The sequence below is a fragment of the Dasypus novemcinctus genome, chromosome 15 (genome assembly GCF_030445035.2).
Source record: "Dasypus novemcinctus isolate mDasNov1 chromosome 15, mDasNov1.1.hap2, whole genome shotgun sequence".
Lineage (NCBI taxonomy): Eukaryota > Metazoa > Chordata > Mammalia > Cingulata > Dasypodidae > Dasypus > Dasypus novemcinctus.
This window is the reverse complement of record NC_080687.1, coordinates 101,124,638-101,151,880: the sequence shown is the minus strand read 5'-3', so window position 1 is coordinate 101,151,880 and position 27,243 is coordinate 101,124,638. Positions and strand designations below refer to the sequence as shown.

Here is a 27,243-nt window from a genome sequence, read left to right as displayed (position 1 = left end):
TATGCTTTATTAATATGTAATATTAAAGTTGATTTGTTAAAAAAAAAAAAAAGTTGATTCAGCTCCTCTACAACATCCTCACCCTAAAGGTAATGAATAATTTGTCTGTCATACAATTATTTTACATACTTTCCTCTCACTTATCCTGTATACCCATCTCAGATAACAAAGATGCTCAAAACTGGGGAGCCTGGAAATACTACACTGGTGAGTGTTGTTTTTTTTTTTTTAACTTATTTGAGAATATGATTAAAGCTTTGGACCTCTCTCCCCAGAAAAAAAACATACACATATATTTGAAAATTACTTCAGGAAATTCTCAGAAGCCCCTGAACCTAACCATGGACCCCAAGTGTTCAGAACCCCAACCACATACTTTTCTTCCTCTTCCTTACATGTCACCTTTCACAACCTACCAAATCTCTCAGCTCCTTCTTCCTGTCAAACCTTGCCTAGTTCTGGAACCCCTCAGTTCTCCCTGGGCTGTGACATGTCGTTTGCTAATTCCTTCCACCTGACCACCTTTCCACCCATTCTCCTTCACCTTGCTGGCAGATCTGCTCGTTCCCTCCTGACTCCAACCCTCAACACTCCACTCGCAAATGTCAGCAGGGGTCCTGTGTGGCACCACCTGGCCTCTACCTACACTTCAAGTATTCACCCTCCCTCCCCACTCAGAAAACTCCAGTCGTGTCATTTTTAGTCTTCCCGTATACGGGCTTCATGCCTTCACTTCTGCACACATACTGTTTTCTCTTCCTGCAGTGTCAGGACCCAATTCCATATGCATCCCTCAAAACTTAACTCCTCTCTCTATGCTCTCTCAGAACCTTCTATTTCTGCCATGAGATTTATCTCAATGCATTACAACTGCATATTCACCTTCCTGTCTTCAAAGACAGTAAGTTTTCTAGGGGTAAGACCCTTGCTTAATCCCATTTTTGTTCTATTACTTGGAACGTAAGTATGCAATATGAATATACAGTGCTGCCACTATTCTTGTATACAACCAAAGTTACCAGGGATCACAGAAAGAACAGCAGCTGAATTAATCTAAGACATACTTTAATGATTCAAAATCTGAGGAATTTATGGAAAGAATATTTTAGCAGCAACTCTCTAGAAAGCAAAAACTAGTTTAACAATCACCAATTCTTTGTAACAAATTGCCCTCATCTAGGTCAAGTTTTTTAAAATGATGCTACTTACATGAACATTCTGACCAGGAATCATAGCTTAGTAAGGATACCAGAATACTATGTAGTCCTTTGAACAAAAACTCCTGAGCAAGCACATGACAGATAATGTTCATTCATCACTACTACCCTCTTGCTCTTCCCCTTTCTCCTCTCTATCCCCAACTCACAGTCTAAAGAAAGACCTCCTCAGCACAGCACACTGCGAGCAGTTTCCTGCAGGGTGAGTGCAGGTGGCATTCGAAGTTACTAACAGTTCAGGGCTCTCCATCATCTACTCTAAACGCTACTAAACAGAAGAGAGGAACCTACTAAAAATCTCCACGGAAGGCCAATTCCAGATGTCTTCTAAACTCATGTCCACAATTAACAATTTTAAAGTCAAGAATTATTTTTATCTTAAAATACATTTTGCTAATCTTGTAAGTCAAAAACATTCCTAACCTGTTTGGCTAAAGCTGTTCATTTTTACATGCTTTTATGTGTAGTTCTTTTTCTAATATGTGCAGTTATGTTGTGTTCTATAATTTCCAAATCTGTGAATCAGAATCAAATGGACACTTTTAAAAATACAGCTTCCCAGGTTTCTGACCAGATCCAAATTTCCAGAAATGGAGCTGAAGCACAAATTTTATAAAGCACCCCAGGTGATTTTGATACAGTCATTTAAAAGCACCTCTTCTAAATAACCCAATAGTTTATACACAGAAGAGCTAGAATCAGAGAGTAATAGAAACATTTCTATATGAAATTTTCCCTACAGGTGTAAAATCTCTTATTGCTTATTGGTTCTGACAGGCTAATAAAAAAGGTAGGGTGAAGTTGCTCCACCCTCTGAATAAAAACAATTTTGATATATCCTACCCCAGAATTCTAGATAGTAGATTTGAGTTAGTTAGTATAGCCATACAGCTTCATTAAAGAGTGGTTAGCCAGCATCTTTTTAATTTCTCTCCTATTGTCTGTCTATGTCTAGAAACATTCCTCAAGTTTTTCTTACCACTTGACCTCAAAAAAAAAGGACATCCAGTAAGAGTACTGCAAATGTGAATTGCTGAGAATTCACTATAGATAATAAATTGAAATAGTTCAACTTCTTTTAATTATGCATTTTTTAAATTACATATTTTCAATATACTAATAATTTCAGATGTATACTTTTCTACAGCAAGTGAGCAGTAATAAATCCAGGGGTTGAGAGAACAGGGCCAAAAATATTGGTAGAAAAAGAAAATGCAAATGATCTACATCCAACAAATTCTTATTAAATATTCTTAGAAAGCTGACCTGAAGAGACTAATACACAGAAATTCGGTACTTGTATTCAGAATCTTTGAATCACACAGCAGTAAGTCAGGAGTTAACCTTGAGATTGCTACTGAGCCCATGGCAATATCAGCATCGAGGGGCACCACTACTGCACAATAAACATGAAAACTCAGAAACAGGTCTAGATACATCCTACCATACTGCAACAACATCCCTCAGGATTCCTTACTGGTCTTTTCAAAAAAGAAAGAAAAACATTCTCCAAAATTCTAAGCCCTGGAAAAGAGCAAATATTTTAAACAGATTTAAAGCCCTTACTGACAAGATTAAAATAGAGGTTTGACAGCATATTTTTAGTGATTTAAGTGAAATAAAAACATTTTACAGGTGAGGGAAAAAGGGAAATGTGGTTTCTGAATCATTAGTTGCTGGAATGGAACCAGATTTCAAAAAATTCTGGATTGTTTTGTATTCAGTACAGATTATTAAGAGTTCAATGAAAATCATAATTATAGATTCTTCCCAATTAAGACAAAACCATTCACAATGAATGACCATTCAGAATGATTGAGAAAAATCACTACCAATACCAATCCACATCTCTAAGACTCATGGACTTTGGCACTGACATCTGAGAACTGCTGTGATGGCCAGGCTAATGTGTCAACTCGGCCAATCTGAAAGATGAGGCCCCAGTCTATTGCCATTTGAATACATAGCTGAGATAACTCATTCACTCTCTATAAACCAATTCCCTTACTGACCATCTACCCCAAGAAGTTGTAAAAGTAGATGCAGTCAATGCCCTATAGCTGGTCTTAAGAAGCTGGAAAAGCTACTAAGAAGGCAAAATTGTTCTTGTGAAAAGCCAACAGATTTTTCTGACTGGAAATATTTTCTTTAAAATGTTAGCCTCCAGGGCAAGTAAAACACATTGACAAGGAGATGCAAAAGAATCTTCAGCATATAGAAATCCCAGTATCTGAAAGATAATACTACTATCAGCACTCTCAAGGAAGAGAAAAATAACCACTACACTTTACTGGAATGTCATTCATCATTAAGGTACTGGCAGGATTTCTTCTGGGTTGCTTTATTGAGCAATACAGCTAGCCACATGTTTCTGGAATCAGAGTACAGAATAGTTTCCCCTTGGAAAGTAGTAATAGAAAGGATCTGTGTAAGGAATAAAAACTAGAAACAATTTTTTCAATAATTCTATTTGATTCTACCAAAGCACTCGCTACACATTAGTAAGTTAACATAATGAATTGTACTTGAACATTTGGCCACAGGTATTATTAGGTTGGTGCAAAAGTAACTGCAGTTTTGCACTGTTGAAATTTGCAATTTGATATCGGCATATATTCTTAAATAAATGTGGTTATGTACATTTATTTAAGAATATATGCCGTATACATCATTTTAATGTGCATTTCTATTTTTTTTGCTAATGACTTATTACTTGCTGTTTATTCTATATTTACTTTAGACTATGGAAATGATGTTAGACAAAAAGCTAATTCAAGCGATTTCTTATTTGAGTTCAAAATGGTTCATAAAGCAGCAGAGACAGCTCGCAACATCAACAATGCATTTGGCCCAGGAATTACTAACTAATGTACAGTGCAGTGGTGGTTCAAGAAGTTTTGCAAAGGAGACGTAAACCTTGAAGATGAGGAGCATAGGGCCAGCCATTGGAAGTTGACAACGACCAATTGAGAGCACGTATCGAAGCTGAGCCTCTTACTACTACAAGAGAAATTGCCAAAGAACTCAACGTTGACTATTCTATGGTCGTTCGACATTTAAAGCAAACTGGAAAGGTGAAAAAGCTCAGTAAGTGGGTGCCCCATGAGCTGACCAAAAATCAAAAAAATTGTCCTTTTGAAGTGTCATCTTCTCTTATGCTATGCAACAACAACCATTTCTTGATCAGATTGTGATGTGCAACAAAAAAAAAAGGATTTTTATACGACGACCAGCAATGACTAGTTCAGTGGATGGACCAAGAAGCTCCAAAGCACTTTCCCAAAGCCAAACTCGCATCAAAAAAAAAAAAAGGCCATGGTCACTGCTTGGTGGTCTGCTGCTGGTCTGACCCACTACAGCTTTCTGAATCCTGGCGAAACCAGTACATCTGAGAAGTATGTTCAGCAAATCGATGGGATGCCTGACCTGCAACACCTGCAGCCAGCACTGGCCAACAGAAAGGGCCCAATTCTTCTCCACAATGACACCTGACAGCATGTCACACAATCAACACTTTCAAAAGTTGAACAAATTGGGCCACAAAGTTTTGCCTCACCCATCATATTCACCTGATCTCTCACCAACCAGCTAATCACTTCTTCAAGCATCTCAACAACTTGTTGCAGGAAAAACGCTTCCACAACCAGCAGGATGCAGAAAATGCTTTCCAAGACTTCTTTTAATCCTGAAGCACGGGTTTTTACACTACAGGAATAAACAAACTTACTTCTCATTGGCAAAAATGTGTTGATTGTAATGGTTCCTATTTTGATTAATAAAGATGTGTTTGAACCTAGTTATAATGATTTAAGATTCACAGTCTGAAACCACAATTCCTTTTGCACCAACCTTATACTACTTCTCGTACAAAGATTACAACTATGGAGTAAGCAAGAGTTTTCTTACATGTCAAAATTCAAAGTCCTATCAATCTTCTCCCATAAGTGAAAATACTGCTAACAACCACTTTTCTCAAATAACTGCATTAAAAAAAAAAAGACAAAATATACATACCCCTTCCAGTCCAAGTAATCATCAAAAGTTTAGACACAGTATCCAAAAAATATTACACTAGAAACACACGCATGGCACCTCAAACAATGGCCTGGACTTTGATTAAATGAGGCCAAAGATAATTAAAGTCATGAATTAATGTAAAATGGTCACATACAGAGCCTGATTTTCACCTGTGATTCAATGCTGTTACTCTTTTCTCCCAGATCATATCATACTGCAAAGTGGTGAGAGCTATTACAGAGGACATGGTATTCCTATATTCTTCTGACAAACAAATTATTAAAAAATTGGGTCATTTTGGCCTGAACATCCTTAGCCAAGACAAGAGCCAGCATAAGTTTTTCCATTAATTATTTACTCGGCTCAAAACAACGTTATACCAGACTTCTTTATCAGGTTCAATGACTTGAACTATGAGCCACACCCTATACCAAATCATCCACAAGATCCTTGAATTTAGTCCATCAAAACTAAATTATAGTGCTGTATGAAAGGAGAGAAGGTTAGCACTCCCCTGACAAAGATGGAAGAAGGCACTGCCACCTACTTCCTGGCATCTAACCACTGTTACGCAGTTTAAAAACAAAAAACTGAATTATAACTATAAAAATTCACACTACCCAGCATTTAACACATGCACAAGATATGTAATATCAACCATCACTTCTCTAGTGCTCCCATACACTTGGGTTATGGATCTCTATTTTACCATTCATAAAGCTGTTTTATTAGATGATCTCTCCCACATGACTATGCCTAACAACCAGAAATCCATCTTATTCATCTTTGTTATCCTCTTTGATGTATCCAGGAACACCGAGTTCATGGAAACCAAATGAAAAAGAACAGAACACCTGTATTACTGTTTTGTAAAGTAGAAAAGAAATCCAATAAACAGAAGGTAAATTTTAAGAACAGAAAAAAAAACACAGGAATCAAATATACCTTCTGTAGTAGAACAGTATCAGGAAAATATTATTGGAGGGGTTGGGATGTCTTTGGAATTTAGATAAATTCTAATCTAGATCTTGGCAATAATGAATGTTATAACCTCAAACAAATCACTTTACCTCCCTGGATCTCAATTTCCTCATTTGTAAAATAAAACGGTAAGACCAGAGCTAAATTCCAAACTTCCTTGTATGTTATGAGAATGATTTTTAAGTGGCAGGAACTCTTATTCCTGAAAAATAGCATTAATAAAACAGATATAACTAGTGTACACCATGTTAGATAACAGGACTCTTGAGCAGAGGATTTCATATGGGTGGAATACACAACTCCATAAATAGCAGGTCACATAAACAGCAGTCACCGTCAACCAAGAATGATATAACAAATACTTAAAGTGTAAATTACTGATACATTCATCTGCTTATTAAATCCAAAAAAGACTCAAGTTTTGCCAAAGGCAAAGGTGAGGAGATTTGAAGAGAAAGAAATAGAAAAGCTAAATTCTGTTAGTTATTCCCTAGCAGAAATTACAATATAGATGTTATTCTAGTGTGCGTGCACGCGCGCGCGCCATACACACACACACACACACACAAAAGCCAAGCAAAAAGCATCTTTATGCTTTATGTAAAAGAAAGGCTCCTTACAATGAACCACGTAATTTTTCAGGCTAAACTATATCAATTTCACAATATTTCAGCAAAACTTGAGCTTCAACAATGTGTACATCTGGGGTTCATTCTCTCTATACCCCATAAGATTAATCTTCTTAGGAAATTAAAATGCAAATAAGCAAAGGAACAAAGACATTCTTAAATCTGAAAACCAAAACAACTCACAGGCCTATGTTCCAACTTCACAGTCAATATAAACCTTTTCCTTAAAAGAAACAAACCACCCACCTCAAATATCAAGAAGGAGCAGTAATCAATTTGGGGCTTAATGACTATTAGACTCAATGTAACCATGTTATAATCAATATATATTGAAATATTTTAAAAAGAGAAAGTCCCACAAAACAATTATTATAAACAAAAACAGATCCAGATATATGGGAACAAAACATATAGATACTCCAAAGGGCATTTCTACAAGGCAGTTAAAAGAGAGTACTTAAATTGGATAATCTCACATGCAGGAATATTTCACAATAGAAAATGGAAGTAATTCTTCAGTAGTCATAAGTACAAGTCAACCAAATCATTAAGAATAAAAACAAAACCATCAGTCAAAAGATTTCTAAGTTATAGAAAATAAAGTTGAAGAAGATAATTATTATGGGACCTATCCATAATATTCTTGACCTTATTACTGATACCTCAATCTTTCTTTCATTTAAATTTTTCAAAAGGAAGGGAAAGTGTGAAAAATCAATTTGAGAGTTTCGAATTTAAAGTGACATTTCTACTGCATGCTGACTATGTATATAATCAAAGTCTATTGTTTCTGATAGTGGCAGGACATAATCGGCTATACATGTTAACTAAGTTGAAAGAAGCCCAAAATCTAATTAAATTCAGTTATGGAGCATTCAAGGGCTACTAATTATGTGTAGAATAAAAATTGTTTAAATATAGATAAAATCTCCCCTAAATTTTTCAACTTTATCTCTAGGAATTATATCCAAAATTCTGACTGTTCAAACAGAACAATTCTAGCTCTTCCCCTAAAACCAAGTTCTGGCAGTCACAATTCTTTACTGGTTCCATTACTCCATGATAGAAGAGTACTGCATTCTTTTCTTTACAGTCTATCAAGCCCTTTCACATGCCAGCTTTCCAAGGACCATCATCTTTATTTCATAGATAAGCATACAGATTTAGGGAGTTAGATGATGGTACAAAGTTAACTGCTAAAAAAGAGCTGAACCAAGACTAGCACCAAGATGTCATGACCCCATATCCAATTTGCATTCCACAATGTCACGTAATGTCATGTAAATGAATATAATTATAAAAATTACCAAACTTTAACAGCTGTACTTTTCCTGCTTAATCAAGCCCTCTGTAAATGACATTAAAATGAGCAGTCTGAGCAATCTACTTTTGTATACCAACATATTTTAAAAATAAACAATAAAAATGTTCAAGTGAGAATCAAATACTAGAGAAAAAGAGCATAAAGTTTTAAAAAAATCTATTGTAGTCACCCTACCACACCACACACAACCAACTTTCTGTAATGTATGCTAGCTAAGAAAAGGAGATTATACTGTATTTGACTTGGAAAAAATAAAGATGTCCAAAAATCGTCACTTTTCCTCATCTTAACCCCATTCTGACTTCGTTGTACACCAGTCTAGGGGTCTCCACAATGGAGTTTATACCAAGCCACTGAAATATGGGAAAAGGTTATTAGAATGCTGTTTCCATTTTTTCAACCTGAATATAAGAAATTCATTTTACTAATATTTCCTATGTGAACTGACATAGTCACCCTCACAAAAATTCATGAGAAAAACATTCACAGAAGGACTCCTATTCAAGAAAATTTAGAGACCATGGCTACAAACAACAAAGGCGGCAGGTGAGTCCTAGGAGACAGATGACTTTACACTACATCAAATAAAGAGGGACTATGAAGGTGTTCGCTATCCTACAATGCATGTATAAAGATTTCTAACTGCATTTGCATGACCCATGCTAACATAATCAAAGCTTACCTCATCCTGGACTCCACTGGTAGTAGTCAATTTGCTCCCATCAGTAATTGTAATAATTATTGCAGGCTCCAAGAAAAAAGGGTTTCTTCCCTAAAATCAAAAACATATTGGTCTTATTAAGGCTTAGATTTTGGCTAGAATTTTTTTTTTAGTAAAAAGTCAAATACATTTTATCTGTAATATAGACCTATTTGTACATTAAATAAACTTTTAGAGAAACACAAAAACTGCAACAGTGGTTAACCCTGAAGAAATGGGATTAAGTAGAGAAAAACTTTTTGCTTCTACCCTATTCACTTGTTTTAATTTTTACAGTGAATGTTTAATTAAAAACATTTATCTTCTTAAAAAGAACCCTAGAAGTTCAATTTTAGTAGAATGACACTTTTCAATATAAATCACAGTAATAAGACAGTGTTTTCTGAGAAAGGTAAGTTATGGTAAACACTGCCATAACCTAGCCTATGCCGCATCTAAAGAGCAACTAGGTTTATGAGTGGAAAGGCTGTTAAGAACAGGCTCTGTGGAAAATACGAGGGCTATATGGGGCTCGGCAAAATGAAATTTTACATTAAGAAGGACAGTTACGTGATGAGAACACTGGCGGTCCACAGCCGCACCAGACTCTCGAACGCTATATCAGCTGAGCCATTCAAGGAGGATGATCCGTGCTAGTGGCACCGTGAGGGACTCAGGCCAGCCTTCGCATGCCCGTTGCACCTAAATGGCTCTCATCTGAGATACTGAGTACATTCGGTGTAATTCCTTAATATAGAGCAAGAATCTGCTCTAATATTTGGACCTGTGAAGACTAACAAAAGAGGACCAAAGGGTATGGAAGTTGCAGGAGCCTAAACCCTGTGTTTGAAGTGGAAGGTACCAAATTCTGAGCTAGAAAGGGTGTTTAAGACCGAATGAACTTCTGTTGGACGTGCTGTAGAAGAGTACTGACTAACTTAAACTGCACACAAACCACTTGGAGATCTAGAGAGAATGCAGTTCTGAGGCACTGAGTCTAGGAGGGAGCCAGAGAGCCTGCTTTCACAAGAGCGCAGGCTAGAAATACAAGGATGGAGAAGGCTTATCTGCACTAAAATAATTCTATGGTTAACCCTTCCCTTTTGTTGACATTATTTTCAGTTCCTAGGATATCACAGTACATATTCAATACTGGTTGGATGAATTTATGAACACTTTTCACATACAGCAATTATGGGATTATAACCTCATCATCATACAATGGGGAGGGGAATAGTAGACTGTCATGTTCAAGTCACCCAATTTTTAAGCGGCACATATATTTTTCAAACTAATGCCCAAGAAACAATGATTTCAGAAGAGAAAACATCCTCTGTTGAAATAGAATTGAAATTATTCAATGCAGTATCTCACAATCCTAGATTTCAAATGCATAATGCCACTTAAATGTCACAAGAGTCTTGCAGGAAGAAAACAGAAGTTAATTTACCTTTTCTTCCTCTACTACAACATCCATGTTAAATGGGAACACATTTTAGAAAATACTACATCACACTCATCTCTCTCATCATTTTCCCTCAACACAAATAATCAAACTCTAATAGTGCAATGTCCTCATGTACCTAGAAAGACGCAATATTCATTCCCACCTGCGGGTTTCTCTTCCTTCGGGGGAATCCTTTGCCTTTTCCCTGCCACCATCTTTCCAAGTCCTACTCATTCTTTAAGGCCCTGTTTACGCCTTCCTTTTCTTTCATAAACCTCTGCTTGGTTACAATGGCCTTCAATAAGACTCCCTCTCAAACAAGCCCTCTCCAAATTCAAACAGTGCTGGTTATCAAGTTTTTAAATAAGTATATTAGATAAATATATCTTCAAATAAAGTATTTGGAGCAGTTTCATGGTGCACATTTTGAATACATTTTCCCTACAGCATTTATTCTTCCTCTCTCCCTCCTGTAACTTTTTACTGAAATGTGTGTGTATACATACATATCATATATATCATCTTGTACTGTCTGCAACTGTTTCATGTGTTGAAGGCGGGCATATTATCATATTTCTTCCACAGCACTAAGCAAGAACTATACACATTTAGAATTATTCGAATTTCAACAACCTTCAGGAGGCATACATATGTTATCTTTACCTCAATATATATCAGTGCTCCCAAACTCAACACATAATTCAGAAATCTGCAAGGCTATAAGAGTGCAAAAGAGAAGCACTATCTGTCTTGGATGGCTGTCCAGCCATAGTCTCCTGGATCATATTTGTCTTCAAACACATACTGAGTGGCTACTGTCCTTCAGGCATCGTTAGTTGCATGATGCATAATCTCTACCTCACACATCATAAATGCAATAATTCCTCTCTTTCCTGGCCTCTGCCAATAGCAAAATTTTTAGCTCAAAAATTGGCAAAGGGAGATAAAGAAATCCAAGGAAGTCTTAACATCTTCAAAACTACGAATCATGCTTTCAACTTTAAGTGGACTTTTGCTCACTAGCTGCCTTTCAAACCGGAATCAGCAAAGCTCTTAAAATCACCACAGCATGGATCAAAGACTTGTAAACAGGTTCTTCTGTATTGCTTCCACATTTTAACAGAAGTCAAAGTCAGTTTTTCCGACAAAAATCTGATGCCCATCCATTCCTGTTTCTGCATAATCACATTGAGAAATACCCTTCCGGCCAGAGAATTAGTTATATTTATAATTAAGGAACAACAATCTACCATGTAATAAGACCCTTATGGATGATGATGTCAACCAAAAATTGATACATACTTTAAGAAGCAAAATGTGTAAATTCATGTTAAAATGAATTAAAAATTTGCAAAAAGTCTGAGTTATTAACCTTATTTATGCCAAATTCAAACATAAAAATCAATTTTTTCAAGATAACAAAATTTTTTGCTCAAACTTTAGTCTTATTGTACACATAACAATCACCACACGCTATGCTTGAAATTACGAAGTTCTCAATAACAGCAATAAGACAAATATATCATTTGCCACTAAAAAATGGGGGAGGTAAAATATTCAGGAGATATTAAATGATATAACCCAACACAGTCGGTAAGTGGCCATAATCTTAGTAAGCTCTTCCAACTCAAAAGTCCTTCCGCAGCACTTGGAGGTTCTACTAGTGGCAGGTGAATTCTCTTGGATACAGGATACAGTTCTACACCAACCTAATTATGCCATATTCACCCAACAATGAATGGTGTTTCAATCAGTTGTTTGTTTTAATATATTCTGCTGCAGTGAAATTAAGTAGTTGGATGGTTCCTTTACTTTCTTTCTTGTGGTCCTAATTCCTTAGGCCTGCCAACTTTTCTCTATATAAATCAACATACCTTCCCTCAACATAAACACACAGAAACAAAATACAACATGTAAGATTTTACTTCTGAAAATGAACATGTAAGTTTCAACCAATTTTCAGAGTATACACACACACACACACACACACAAAGATAAAATAAGTCAAGTTCTTTAATAGCTTTAAATTTTGGAAATTCAGATAAAGATCAGAGATAGAAAAAAGAAAAATATCCTCATTGCACCTATTTAATAATACCCTGTCATGACTAAAATCCCCTAAGATGAAAAAGTGTTTAGCCAAGACTCACACTAAGTAAAGCAATACTATTGGATAATATAAAAATGATTAAATGAATGCAATTTATAAAAGTTTTTTTTTTTCAGTTTCTTCTGGAAGAAAGCCACCTACCTCTCTATATATTATATACATATATAAATGTTTGACATTAAGAAATCGACATAAGCACAATTTCTAAATTACCAATACAACAGCCTAGGTAAACAGAACTAGTTGCTTAAGCTTTCCTATATATAATTTTGCATGTTCTCCCCCGCCAGACTTACAGTTCACTTACTCTTGATGGGAGCACAATGACTGGCATTTTCATCAACATTGTCTTTTACCCAGCAAACTAAAACTGTCTGCCAGTATCTTAAGATTACTAATTTTTCCATGTGTTTATAAGAGAATTTAACATTGCAAAAATCTGTTAAAATTATGATTAAATCATCATAATACAATGTTATTAACTGGGAAATACCATGCTGTCTGGTGTCAAGGCTCTGCAGTTTAACTTAATAACTCTCAAATCCCTATATTTAAAAGCAATTATTTTACATTTTTATTCTTAATAACTATGTTCGTGAAGTCATTAAATTTGGGTACAGCCCATATTAGAATCTCCCTCAAAATCTGTCTCAGTTATAAAGTTACAGTCTTTTTCCTTTTTCATAATTACGAAATCTTTAAAAACTCTGCTATGACAAAGGCAGCCAGTAGAGGGACTACAAGTTAACTTTTGCCATTAGCAGAATAAACTCAAGTTTTACTCAGACCAGTGTTTTTTTGGCCCAAATACAGCCATATCACAGAAAATATTATGCCAAGTATAACATTCTGCCTCTAGAGTTGAAACTTATAATTTTTTATTTACTAATAGGAACCTTTTTGTCATTTAGAAAAGTCTCAAGAGTTTTGTCATAAAGAAAATAAAAATTTTCACTTAAAAAAATCTTAAAAAAAAAGGGTTTCCTATTATAGTTGAGTATTATCATGTTGTAAAGTAATTAAGACATAAAATCTCAATAACGTTCCCCTTTTAAAAGCACTCAGTGGGCCTTTTCCTGGTGACTCACTGAGCTGTCAAGACAAAGCAGCATATAAACATCGCTTTTGGGTAAGCGGCAGCATCTTGTGTTGTTTTGCTTCAATCGGTGGTATGACAAGGTGTTTAAAAAAAATCTCTAACAAGAAAGTATAATTAATTAGAGCTTACCCACGGAAGCTAATTTTACAAAGAAAAGGCTTCTAAAAAGGTTAAAGCAAATAATTTTCCAAAGAAGAGTTTTGAAAATGTAAAAACAAGGTAATTCCGCCCAAATACAAACTGACCTCGTTCTCACAGAATTATTTTCGTTTTACCGAAGACATTAAAGACATGGAGGGAGAGAGGCAGGGATCTGACATGCCCTTAAGCAGGTCACAGCTATCACCTGTGGAAGTGGAAGCCAGCCCTGGGCATTCCCCAAGGACCAGCACACCACTCTCCAGCAGGTGGGGTGGCCCCTGGGACAAATCCTTAAGGACAGCATGGGCGCTCCCTGCACCACAGTTTTCCCCCGTCCTAAGGCTTCTATTAAAGGGGGAAATGTGCTCTCTTGTGACAGCCATCTGCAGTTAATCCATACCTATTACTGTCTGGCTGTTTTGCTAGATTCCAGGAAAGACATCTGAAGTTATGGCAAATACTAATCAGCAAATGAGATGTTACAATGTATATTTCTAAGCCAAAGCATACCACCAAGCAAAAAAAGAATGTGTTTTTTTTTTTCCATTCTAAAACAGCCTTTTCAAGGGTGACCCTTTTAACAATAATGTTGAAAGATGGAGAGATGGTTCTTATGTATATACTCGACAATACTTCACAGGACTACTGTTAGAAATTTTGTGATGATTAAACTGGTAGAGTAAATGATTGTTAGGTTCATTTATTTACATCTTTGTAGAAACTACCCAGACAAGTAAAAATATGGAAAAAAAAATGAAGTCTGCATTATCTAGAGTACTACTTTCCTCTAGCACTATGGATAAAAAAGGTCATAATATACATTCCTCTAAAATAGCAGAAACCATATCATATTCATTTAGAAACTGACACTGGCTTTGAAATTTGTTAAAATTCATATTCTATAAAGCAAATATTAAAATATGGAAAACATTAAATATAATATTCTTCTACTTTAATCTTATGTTTCAAAGAAAAGCATCTTATGATGCAACTCACATCCGAAGACTTATTATTCATAATACAATAAACACTATTGCAACTATATAAAACTGAGGAATGAAGCTTCTTTAAATGCAAACTTTATAGTCAAAAAACTTGAACATTCTTTAAACCAGTATTCTCAAACCTGACAATCACAATTTTTACCATCTCTGCTTATTACTTATACTAATATTTATATATGTAATCTTTTTAAAAATTTTTACTTTTCTCTCAAATTACAGCAGTAAGCTCCATGAAATCATACTTTTGACATGCTATTTATATTTTCCTATTCAGTAATTTATTGTCACTATTACTGTTTAGCTGTAGTTTAAAAGGTGTTTGGTGGTTACATTATTTTATGAGAATGAATACACAACTAATTACACATTCTAAACAAAATATAGTAATTATTTAAATTGATAAAGTCCTGAGGGGTTACACTGAAATCAATATTCCAAGGGCAGAATTCTAGGTTTTGTTTGCTTTAAAATTCAGCAAGTTTAATACTTTTATAGTTAAGATCTCAAGTAGTATGGCATAAATAAGTCTTTTGAGGTCAAAAATCTAAATAAGATATTCATCTTAAGAAATTAGCATTTTTAAAATACCTTTGACTATATACAATAGATCTCTAAAGAAACATTAGAAACTGATTAGCCATGATTGCCTCTGAAAAAAAGGAAGTGAGCATCAGTATAACTTTATAATACTTCACACCTTTCTTTTTTTTAACTATTTGCATTTACTACCTATTCAAAGCAAGTAAGATTAAAATGTGTTTAGTATGCCAGAACGTTTTTTTTTTAATTTGTTGTTGTATAAAAACCTAGAATCCTAGAATACATTAATGTCTATATAGAAGGTGCAAATTCTACATTCAATATATATATAACAATATATATCAATAGTTTCCTTTATTTGGCTATTTAACGCTTTATGAAGAAAATTTAACAGCTCTAAAAACAGCTGGAAGGAAGCAGATTTGGCCCAACGGATAGGGCATCCGCCTACCACATAGGAGGTCCAAGGTTCAAACCCAGAGCCTCCTGACCCATGTGATGAGCTGGCCCACGGGCAGTGCTGATGCGCGCAAGGAGTGCCGTGCCACACAGGGGTGTCCTCCTCGTAGAGGAGCCCCATGTGCAAGGAGTACACCCCATAAGGAGAGCCGCTCAGCGTGAAAAAAGTGCAGCCTGCCCAGGAATGGTGCCACACATACAGAGAGCTGACGCAGCAAGATGATGCAACAAAAGGAGACACAGATTCCAGGTGCCGCTGACAAGAATACAAGCAGGCACAAAAGAACACACAGTGAATGGACACAGAGAGCAGACAACTGGGGGGGGGCAGTGAAGGGGGCGGGGAAAAGGGGAGAAAGATAAATTGAAAAAAAAAGAAACAGAGGGAATATAAGACTTGAGCAAAAGTAAGAGGGAAACCCATATATTTTAACATAATGACTAAAAAACAACATTCTGTAATTTGATTTCAATACTAGACCAAATAGTAATAATATAATAAATAGTAAGAAATATTCACCAGAAAACAGAATTAAAGCTTGACTTTGTGGGAAAAAAATTAACATTAAGGAAAACTCAACAACTGTTACAGTTAAATATTACTGCAAAAAAAGGACAGTTAACAAATTCAATATACATGAAACAACTTAATTAGATGCAATTTAAGTATTTACAGTTGAATTGAAGTCTAAAGTTCGGGTAAAATCACTCTAAATCATGGGTTCTGGCAAAACTTAAAAAGTAGCAGGCAAATAGTGTTTATGCTGGCAATAAAAGAGTAATGATAGAGGCATCAGAAATAAAAATATAAATTTACTTAAAAAATAATGGATAATACATCTGTTGTATTTATGGATTAGATAATAGCAAATAAGAAAAATATTATTCCAACAAAGCCTGTAACAATAAATACGTTAGAAACATAGCAGGAAAAGTTAAAAAATAAATAAAAGCCAAGGTATAAACATACTTTCATAGCCAAATTATCCAAATCTGCTTATTCAATTAAGATCAATGATCTCTTTGGGTTGTTGATTGCCACCAAATCTATACTTACTGCCCTTTGCAAAACTCTGATTAAATCACACCGTCTATTCAAATTTAAACATGATAAACAGCCCTTAAATGCAGAATAAAGGAAGTAGATCAAGAACCTTATTGGTTACCTCCTCCTACACATATTCCCTATGAATACACTCTAGAAAGAATCAATTCACATATGCAACAGTTGTCCTACAAAAAGGATGGAATTTTCTGACAACCACCTACACAAATACCTTAAAGACCATAATTAAAAATGAAGATGAACTCTCGAATAAGTGCTGTATATCAGGCAAGTCTGCAATAAAGCATTACACTGGAAAAATAAATTCATGTTAATCACTTGGAAAAATTCTCCAGTCTATCGTTTCCATATGCTATGGCTGAAAGCCAAACTGAAAATAATTTAATTGCAGAAGACATGATGTCAAATCAGTTTTAAGTGACCATGCTTTGGAAAAAATACGAATTTTTAAACTTTAGGAAAGAATTGGTGGTAACCCAATTTCAGTAATAGTTTTTAGGAGGAAATAGCCAAATTTCTCCAAATCCATTACATAGGTATATACCCTTGAGTAAGAGAGTCTAGAAATCCATTCTTGCCAGATTTTGATTCTAACATTTATTGATGTTTGTGCTAAATACCTTCCCTTTATTGTTTGCAGATTTTAAATTTTAGATTTTCAGAACAGATGTCTTTTGGGGAACCAAAAGCTATATTTGAGCTATCCTTTTTAAAAAAGTTTTTTTTAAACTTTCCTTACTACACATACAAATCCACTAATGGCTTTGCCTTAGAAATTCATCTCATGAAAAAGTAGATGTCTCCTATGGATGGCTGCACCGTTACATGTTTCAAATTTTACTAAAGCTCATTAAAGTTCTAAGAACATGGCAAGATAACCTTTTGCATTAGATTATACTGGACTCAATCTAATTTCATGTGGGATTAGCTGACCCATTCTGAATAGCACCAGAATTTAGATATAAAGACCTTTCTTTTACTCTTTCTACTACCTGATTTAAGCTCAATCTTCTGAGAGTAATCAATTGGCTTTTCTTTCCAACTTACTGGTTTCACAAGTGGTATCACATACTTGGAAAATCAAAATTCAAAATTTTACATCAGTTATTAACCTGCCAAAATACATAAATAACCAAGCACCATCACAACTCAAGTATTTTCAAAGATCACCAAGACATCATCTGCTTACTCCTGAACCGCTTACCCTGACACTACTGCAGCCCGCCTTTACCTTGTGGACTCAGCCTTTGCAATATAACCAATGGTCATTCACAGCCTCGCCTTTCACAGAACACTGCCTACATGATCATAAATTTCTGTGATCTAAAATGATTTGACGCTTTCAGAGTAATTCTGTTGTCTGGATGCTTCCAGTATTTAAACCCCAGAATAGGCCGATTTTGTTGCTATTTCCAATATCTAATTAGCTTCACCAGCTTTCAAAGTTTTCCTTTCACATGCCAGTATCAATTTACTAGTTACAAACCGCATCCCTAGTAATTAATACTACAATACTACTAACTTTCTCACACTTGGAACTGTTTTCAGATCTATAAAAGGCTTACAGGTGATATAATCCCTCCCCAAAGGCCTTTTCTTGAGTTCCCGGCTTATTTGGCTAAAACTGGCAGATGGAAAATGTGGAAATGTCTTATCCTTTTAAGGCACAGATTTTTTAAAAAGGCCAAGTGTAAGTAGGGACTAAAACTTACTAATCACTAGACTCATGTAAATAAATTTCTTTTAATTACAACTAATCCTTTTAACGAAACTAGATTTTTAGTTAAAACTTTTCCTGTACAACTAAATCTCTCAATACTACCAAATTTCAAGTAACACAGGGCCTAAAAAAAGTTATCTTCCTATTAAAAAAAAAAAATTCTGAGGCCCATCATAGTTTTTCCCACATAAATTCAATTACAAATAATAAAAGGAAATAAAAGGAATTGTACATTTTACTATTCTTCTTGGTAAGAACATTCTCCCTCCACCCCATCCCAAGTATCGCTAATTTTAATTCTAAAGTATCCAACTAGAAAACCCTAAAAATGGACTCAGAGCCAAATTTTCTCTAAGAAGCTTAAAACCTTACCTGCTCTGAATATCAAAAAGTATATTTGGACGATGAGATGGGACTCAAGCAGTTGAGCTCCCACCTCCCACATGGGAGGTGCCGGGTTCAGTTCCCGGTGCCTCCTGAAAAGAAAACAAGCAAAACAAACGACAAAACCAATGCAGAGAAGCTGATGCAGCTCAGTGGTTGAGTGCCAGCTTCTGACATACAAGGTCCCAGGTTCAATTCCTGGTTCCCAGTATCTCAAAAAAACAAATTTTGTTTTTAAAAGGCATACTTATTTTGCTTCATGTACCCACTGTCATCAAACTGCATTTGAAAAAGAAACTGAGATTTGGAGAAAATTTTTTTAGTATCACCAAGGGGATAAGTATTGTCAGAGCACTCTAGAAGAGTTTTAATTAAAAACAAAACCCATGATATGTTCCCTATGGCCAAAACTTGACTTTGGCTAGAGCTTCTGAGTAGGCAATTCTAGCTTCTCATGATAGAGGTAGGTTGGGTTATGGATAACCTTTATTCTGTTCTTCTCAAAGGCTTCAGACAGAAAGCTTTTTATCCTGGTAAATGCTTACCCTAATTATCATCTGGATTCCTACCATGTGCCAAGCACTTTATAACAAATTATTTCAAAATAATAACAAAATTATTTCCAATCCTTACAAAATTCTGCAAATTTGGTATTATCACCATTCTGTGGATAAGAAATTCGAAGCTCAGAGAGGGTAATGGACATGTCAATACAACCTAAGCTAGTGAGTGACACAGCCGGGTTCAGCTGGGTCTAACCATCACACTGCTGAAAAATGCAGGATAAGAACTACGTAAGCCCACCAATCCAATTTTCAAAATTCATAAAATGATGTAAATAGTGCTTGTGTTACAGAAATTATGTTGTATTTTAACTTAATCTTCACCATAATCCTGTAAGATAAGACAGGTCCTTTCATCAAATATATCTGATGGAGAAACTGAAACATTATATGACTTGCCAGGAATTCATGAGAATTCAAAAATCTACAGATTTTTCTGACTCAATACTTAAAAGAGATTTTCTAAACTACCTTAAATGCAAGGACAACATGATAGTTAACTTATTTAAAACCTGCCCAGGTTAAAAAAATCACCATCTAGTCCTAATACTGGCTGGCATTAAAAAAAAATGGAAAAAGCCAACTAATTAATAACTTGACATTAAGTACGTATATCAGAAATTAAACTTTGAAATGTAAAATCAAAATGTTATATAAATATTACAATGTAAGCTCAAAAATAACATATCTTAACAATTATTCCCCATTTTTCACAGCCTTATTTTTTCCCTAACAAAAGGTGGGGTAGGGATTTTCTATCTGAAGCTAATATGTAACAGAGTATTTTAAGTGTTACAAGAAAGGTTAAATGTAACATACAAAATCTAATGTCTGGCTTTCAGGAGGAATTCAAAGAACTCAAACTGCATTAGTTAATTAGACACACCCCAATAAAGAGATTCAATCTGTCTACATCCTTAAATGAAATGTTCTTAAATATATAAATTTTTGGTAACTGTTCTATAACCAATTATCTTAAGTATTTCATAAACATGAAATTAAACACGCATTTTAATCTTTTTTTCACTTATAAAAAGGAGTAAAGTTCTAACATCAGTTTCATTTTAAAGTCCCAAGAAACAATAATCACAATAAAACTTACATAAAGTCCAATGAAAAGATGTTAGTAGATGTAAAAAATTTTTTGCCTAGTGTATGTAAAAATTCACTAAGCTGTCCATCTATTTAAGCATTCACAGTGTATCTCAAAAAGGGCAGAAGAAAGAGATCAAGGAATAAAGGGAAGCAGATTTGGTTCAACTGATAAGAGCATCCGCCTACCACATGGGAGGTTCAAGGGTTCAAACCTGAGGCCTCCTGACCCATGTGGTGAGCTAGCCTATCCCCAGTGCTGATGCGCGCAAGGAGTGCCCTGACTTGCAGGGGTGTGCCCAGCGTAGGGGAGCCCCACACACAAGGAGTGTGCCCCGTAAGCCACCCAGTGCAAAAAAAGTGCAGCCCGGCCAGGAGTGGCGCCACACACACAGAGAGCTAATGCAGTAAGATGACACAACAAAGAGATACAGATTCCCCGTGCCGCTGACAAAAACGCAAGTGGACACAGAAGAACACGAAGAACACACAGCGAATGGACACAGAGAGCAGACAATGGGCAGGGGGGAGGAACGAAGACAAACTGAAAACCAAAAAACTTCACTATTTTGTTTATAGTCTGGCATTTATGCTTAAACAGACTAATAATAGGATAAACAAGATTAAAAAGTTTCTATAAGGAGATTATGTTTTAAAAATAGAGGAAAACAGGCCTGGAATATGTGAGAATGATTCACAAAAAGAAAAAAAAAAGCCTATCGAACAATTTTGATCACAAATTCGAAGGATTATGATGACCAAAATCAATATTATTTAAAAGACATTTCAAATTATAATTTTTCTTTAAAAATTCCACATGAACATGCCTTTTAAAAAAGTTTTCACTCATTTTAACCACAAATGACTTCACATCAATTCAAAATACTTGAATGAATAGATTTCTTCCATTCAAGTATCAGATTTATGCCTGGCCTTTTAATTTGCAGTACTGCATAGTCTAATACCTAATTATTCATATATCCTCACTTGAACAGAAAATAAAATTCTCTTTAAAAAAGCAGAACCCTTTAATTTTGCCTTTTGTACTAAAGATTTGTTTTCAGTAATTTCTAATTAAGAATTCAATAATGTCCTTGGGGTATTTTTTTCATTTTCTTTTTGAAATATGACAGGGCAATTTTTGATCCTCTAGAAAAGATAAAGTGTGAAATTTTATGAAGAAAAACCTGCAGTCTTTTGAAAGAAAGTAAGAGCTGGGTCTTGAAATACGTCTTTTCATTTTAATCACCATCTTTAAAATTCTCAATAGGATATTAAACCATACCCATTTTCTGCTACCTTGAGTGATTTACCCAACAGATGTGCTTCTAAATGGTTCCTTGCAAATCGAATTTGTGTAAATCTAGTCTTAAACACACTAGGGGGAGCTCCCTATTGGAAACAATCTGAGAACAGGTGCTTTTGTCAAGTAAGGGTTCCTTTTTGAACTCCTATTCCCGCAAAAGAATAACTTTCTAGTTTCTCTCTGAACTGTTTACATTCAGTTTTCAGTGGACCTATTTCTTTAAAAACACTATCCCTGTAATTTAGCTCATACTATTTATTACCTGCTGTTGAGACAACTGGCCAAATTACCAGCCAAGTTTCACATGCTTGCCAAGAACTCAATGCAAAGCCCAAGGAAAGATACATATTTACCAGTCTACTAATAGGACATTTCAAAGTAGGTAATACAAATCAGCTTTAAATACCACTAGGCTTTTATTACTACTGTAATTTCAAATTTAAAGCTGAAAAACAGATGAGTAATAAACTTATTTAAGAAAGCAATATTTCTTGCATCTACTGAGCATTTAATAGTTTTTAAAATATACCATCACATTTAAACCACTCATCAAGGCTGTAACAAGGGCACAGTGGCTTCATCATTTTCAATCTGGAATGTGAAGGAGAAGCAGGGGGTACCCAGTAACATGACTGCCCAATGTCACACAGTAATTCAATGGCAAGGTCAGAACTGGGATTCAAACTTACACGTTTTTGACCATTAATTTTCTTTTTCACAATTAAGTAAAGATGAAGAAAAAGAACTATTTGAACGAGTTGACTATAAAAGCCAAGTACTGAAATATTTTTAGGAAACTTTTTTCAGGGAACTTTAGAAATTTACAAAATACCATTCACCAGTATGTTTCCAGTTCATATTCAATACGGTAATATGTTCAAGTATAATAACCTACCCTTGTGGAAAGATATCTATAGCTCACTGAATAACAAACTATTGTTAATACAGTTGTTAACGGCCTAAGGGAAACCAAAAACCCAAATGGGAATCAAGTGTTCATTACGTCACCTGCCAACATTAAAAGAAAAGTCTGTATTTATTTAGTACTGAGTACTAAGTGTGTACTACATGGGAAAAGAAAAAGCATGGCATTACTAAAACTCTAACTGAATTATTTGCTAAGTTCAGAAATCGATCATTATGATGAAGAAAACTGGTAATTCTCGTAAGAATTAGGGAGATGTGATCTTGTCTGAAAAGTCATCATTTTTCAATGAGGAAAACACTCAGCACTAAACATCCTTAAAATAGTAAACACACGTTCTCTCCTTTTAAGGCACTGGTCCAGGATTACCTTCACTTAGGGCACACAGTATGTCAGGAACCATTATAAGTCCTGGAACAATCTAATCAGTACTAGTATATTGAGTAGAAGGGATATGGAGTCAGGGTAGTGACAGAAATGATGAATTTCAGGCTGGAGTAAGAGTTAGCAGTTGAACCTAACTGAAGGTGTGGGGAGAGGGGGACATCTTAAAATAAAAAATGTTGCACACATTGACAGGAAACAGGAAAATTAGGAACAATATGAAAATAAAGCAGTTTAAATATATAAACTTTTTAACAGAACTCAAACTTTTACATGTCTTAATTTTAGATAGTGCAGATTTTCGGTGGTTGTAAAAGGATTAACATTATTTGAAATTCTGGTGAACACATTCGGAAAATATATATATAAAATTTACCTGCAATAAGTAATTTAATAAAGTACTGTTGTAATTAAGGAAACTATCGAGAAGCTACACATTGTCCCATGACTGTAGACATATCAGCAAACAGTTCTGATTATCAAAATTATTTATAAGGACTTCTATACACACAGAATCTTTTAGTGGGATATCCAAAGTGCTTGAGAAAAACATTCTCCAATGTTTTTCCCCCAGTCACTTTTTTACTGAAACCCTGTAAATTCTGATAGCATCCTAGCTATCAAAGATGTTTTATTTGCAGGTATGCAAACTAAATTAACAGATGCAATATAAAGATACTTAAAATGCTCTAGAAGTTGGTAGTGGGAAATCATGTGAATTGGGGGGGTATCTATATGAACATACAGATACATATATATACATTAACCCACACTTAGATATTTAAGAGATAAATAATTCAGAAACTATAAAATAGACATGCTTTGTCTTCCATCTAACTCGTATTTGCTTATTTCCTTCAATTACTAAGATTATATATACTGTGGGGCTCCACAGATCCTAGTATAGAGCATGAAAGGGGAAGTAATTATGTAAAATCACTGAGAGGTTACAGAACAAAGATATTCCAGGTTAAACAGGCAAATACAAGGTACTTTTACAAAGAAGAAAATAGAGGAACTGCATTTAGTACTAAATATTTTGGTCATCTAAAATTCCTGTTAATTTAGCCTTTTTATGAAGAGAAAATGTGTAATATTTAAATTGGCAAAAAATAGCTTTATTATAAAGAAAATGCCTTCTGGAGATGTTTCTTTTCACTGAATAATTACTTCTACTAGGAAATTGTTGTTCCTTAGGTTATTTTAATGCTAGTATCATTTTCATGTGCCAATTCAAAACACAAGCGTTAATATTATTCCTTGAATCCAAAACTTATGCATCAAAATAACTGAGAAGCATTATCCCGCCCACTTGTTAGACTGATAAACTTGAATACGCAAGAACAGCCTATATCCAGTGTCTTCTCTTGGTCAAAGTGTAGCACCACAGCAGGGCCAACCTCAACCTTTTTATAACCTTTATAGACAAGAACTAAAGTGTTCTACGGTAGGTGGCAACTGGGAAAAGGAAAACACAGGTTAAATTACCAATGTCTCTGCCCCTCCATGACAATCAGGTTTCCTTAAGAAAGTATCTGACGATATTCTTAGTAGGTAGTATAGATGAGTGGGTCTGGTACCTTCCCCACTTAAAAAAATGTGATGCAGAAAATGAGGGAATATTAGCTGTGCTATACACCAGCAATCTTAAAAATAACAAAAAAAATAAGGATAAGCAAATAATGGCAAGTTTCAAGTTTTTTTTCTGGAACTAAAAAAAGTATGAACCATAAACATAAACAAGAGACTGTGCACCTTAACAAATATCAAAGGGAAAAAACTATTATTTTATAGGAACAAGCTGAAAAGTTCATGGCACATCTGCCTAAACTACTGAAAAGTGCAAAATGAAGCAGCAGAGTGGGGGAAAATATAAAAATATTAATGTAGCAAGAAAACACACAATTACTTAAATGACAGAAGTGTAATTTCGTAAAAATAGAAAAAGTAATTCTGAATTCCAATGCATACTTTGAATGCTATCGGACAAAACTGAACCATTTTCAAAGATGCTTAAGCGCTGTACAGTTATCCCAAATAAGTAATACAAGCATTTCTAAAACAAAGGAACAATTCAAAGTTGTAGTCCCAGGAAAATTTTTCAGAACTTAGGAAAACTGTGGCTCATGGAACTAGGGAAAAGAACAGATGTAATATACACCAAAATATCTGTATCGCTGTGGCAATAGTGCTTTGCACTACCATGAGAATGGAACCCCCTGGGTTTAACATTTCTTTTATGTGTAACATTACACATTCTTCAGTATCTTTTATTTTCCAGGCCGGCAAGTTTAAATGAAAGTTATAAATGACCACCTAGCATTTTTCCATAGTGAACCACCATGGGATTTAAAGCTCCATAGGAAGTCTTGTTTCACCCTCAATTAGACAAACACAGGTGCAAAAGTGGGGGGGGTTAAGATGGGGTTCTTTCAGACAGCTGCTTCTCAAGTGGTTTGGAGTCTTGTTTGGTTTAAATTTTTTTTAATTTAAAAAAACCTCTGGACCTACCATTAGAGTATTCACACTCCTGGAATAGTTACTAATTGTGCATGCTTCAAAAGTTAAGAAACTAGTTATTGTGCTCCAATGAGAATCGTACCTTTCAGAGTAGCTGTATCACATGGTTAAACTAAACCCTGGTGCATTTCCTCTAACATTTTTACTAACACAGAAATGATTATCACTACTCCATGAGTGTCTGTAAACCACTGTAACCACAGCTGCCTGTGGCAGGGTATCAGAGCAACTGAGTATGGCCAGGCAGGATGATGCACCTTTTATGAACCTCAAGGGATTAAAATCAAGTTCAAGTCAGTAATTCACAACAAAGAATTCAGGTTCTAATTCTGAATACAAGTGTATTGTAAAAATATACAAGAGGAGTATTAAACCATGGACAGTAAGGTGAAAATTTCACCTTTGTATTAGGTGCTTTAGTATCTCAATTTAAAATATGTCAGGCTTATAATTCATGTCATATCGTTTTTGGACTGGTATGTGTTTTTCCACAAATGAAATATTAACTATTTTTCCACCTTAATAGTCAACCTACCTGCCCATAGTTGTCTATGCCAGTTACTAATCTATTTAAATTTAATAAATCAAAAGCTGTCCTTAGGGATTGGCCAAGAGTCGTAAGTCCTTCAGCCTGAAGGTTTTTCAGTTCATTCATAAACGTTGCATGGTTCTCTTTCCATCCAGCCTGAAAAGAAAAATGTTTTAAGAATTTTTTTTTCCATCTTTTAAAGCCGTGTACACCAGGGGCAGCCGTTATAATCGACTGTTCGCCAGGAAGCTGCAGCCTTTGACAATATGGTCTGGTTAACTTGTTTCATACAGTGGAAGCCCAGCTGAGGAAACTCTTCCCGAGGTGGCCGAGAAGAGACCCGCCTGCTCCGGGGCTGGCGGGGGCCAGCAGCCCCCGCTCTTCCTAACTTTGCTGGGAACGCACTGCCTGACCTAACGCCCGAAACTGCAGGGGCCGAAGGTTCTGGAGGGAGGCCGGAGGGAAGGGGACCTCTGCGGCCGACCTCGGGCGCGCGGGGGCCCGGGGCCCTCTGAGGCGCCCCGGGGGGCGGCTGGGCGCCCCCGCCTCGGCCGCGCCCCCGGCCCGCGCCGCCCGCCGAGCGGCCTGGGGCGCGGGGCGCCTGTCACCGGGCGGCGGGCGCGCAGATCCCCCACAGTCCCTTGCAGCCGCCGCGCCGCGCCGCGCAGGGGAAATGTCGGCCATGTTGAGCGCAGCGCCGCGGGCCGGGGGAGGGGGCGGCGGCAGCGGGCGGCGCGGCGCCGCGCGGCCCGGGCGGGGGAGGGGGCCGCGGGGGAGGCGCGCGGGGCCGCGCGGGGCCCCGCGGGTGGGGGAGGGGCGCGGGCCGGGGCGGGGTGGATGCGGGGAGGGCGCGGGGCCGGCGGGGGGGGGGGGGGCGGGCGCGGGGAGGGGGCCGGGGCTGTTACCTTGATGGCATAGGGCGGCTCTTCGAAAGTGACCAGCATGTACCTGTCTCCGCGGCTGGCGGGGTCCCGGGCGCGGAGCTGCGGGAGAGCGGGAGGGAAGCACGCAGGCCGGTGACCCCGCCGCCCCCCCCCCCCGGCCCCGCACACGCCGCGCTCCCCCCCAACCCGAGGGCCCCGCACC

The 27,243-nt window shown here is 36.3% G+C and overlaps 1 protein-coding gene, 1 non-coding gene and 1 pseudogene across 4 annotated transcripts in view; 2 read left to right on the top strand and 1 right to left on the bottom strand.

Moving 5' to 3' along the window:
* The window catches only part of INTS6 (integrator complex subunit 6), a 100,903-nt gene that overhangs the window by 72,106 nt on the left and 1,554 nt on the right, over positions 1-27,243 (bottom strand). For all 3 annotated transcript variants that reach the window (XM_071208326.1, XM_058276775.2, XM_058276773.1), the window contains 3 exons: positions 27,063-27,140; positions 26,164-26,313; positions 8,851-8,940 (listed from right to left, as the gene is read on the bottom strand). In XM_071208326.1, the coding sequence (XP_071064427.1) occupies positions 8,851-8,940; positions 26,164-26,313; positions 27,063-27,140 (318 nt within the window). The remainder of the gene's footprint in view (positions 1-8,850; positions 8,941-26,163; positions 26,314-27,062; positions 27,141-27,243) is intronic.
* Positions 5,715-5,804, top strand: LOC131273587 (U6atac minor spliceosomal RNA; annotated as a pseudogene).
* On the top strand, positions 13,471-13,605 carry LOC111765792 (small nucleolar RNA SNORA21). Its single transcript, XR_002798021.1, has one exon. It is a non-coding gene; the product is annotated as a small nucleolar RNA SNORA21 (small nucleolar RNA).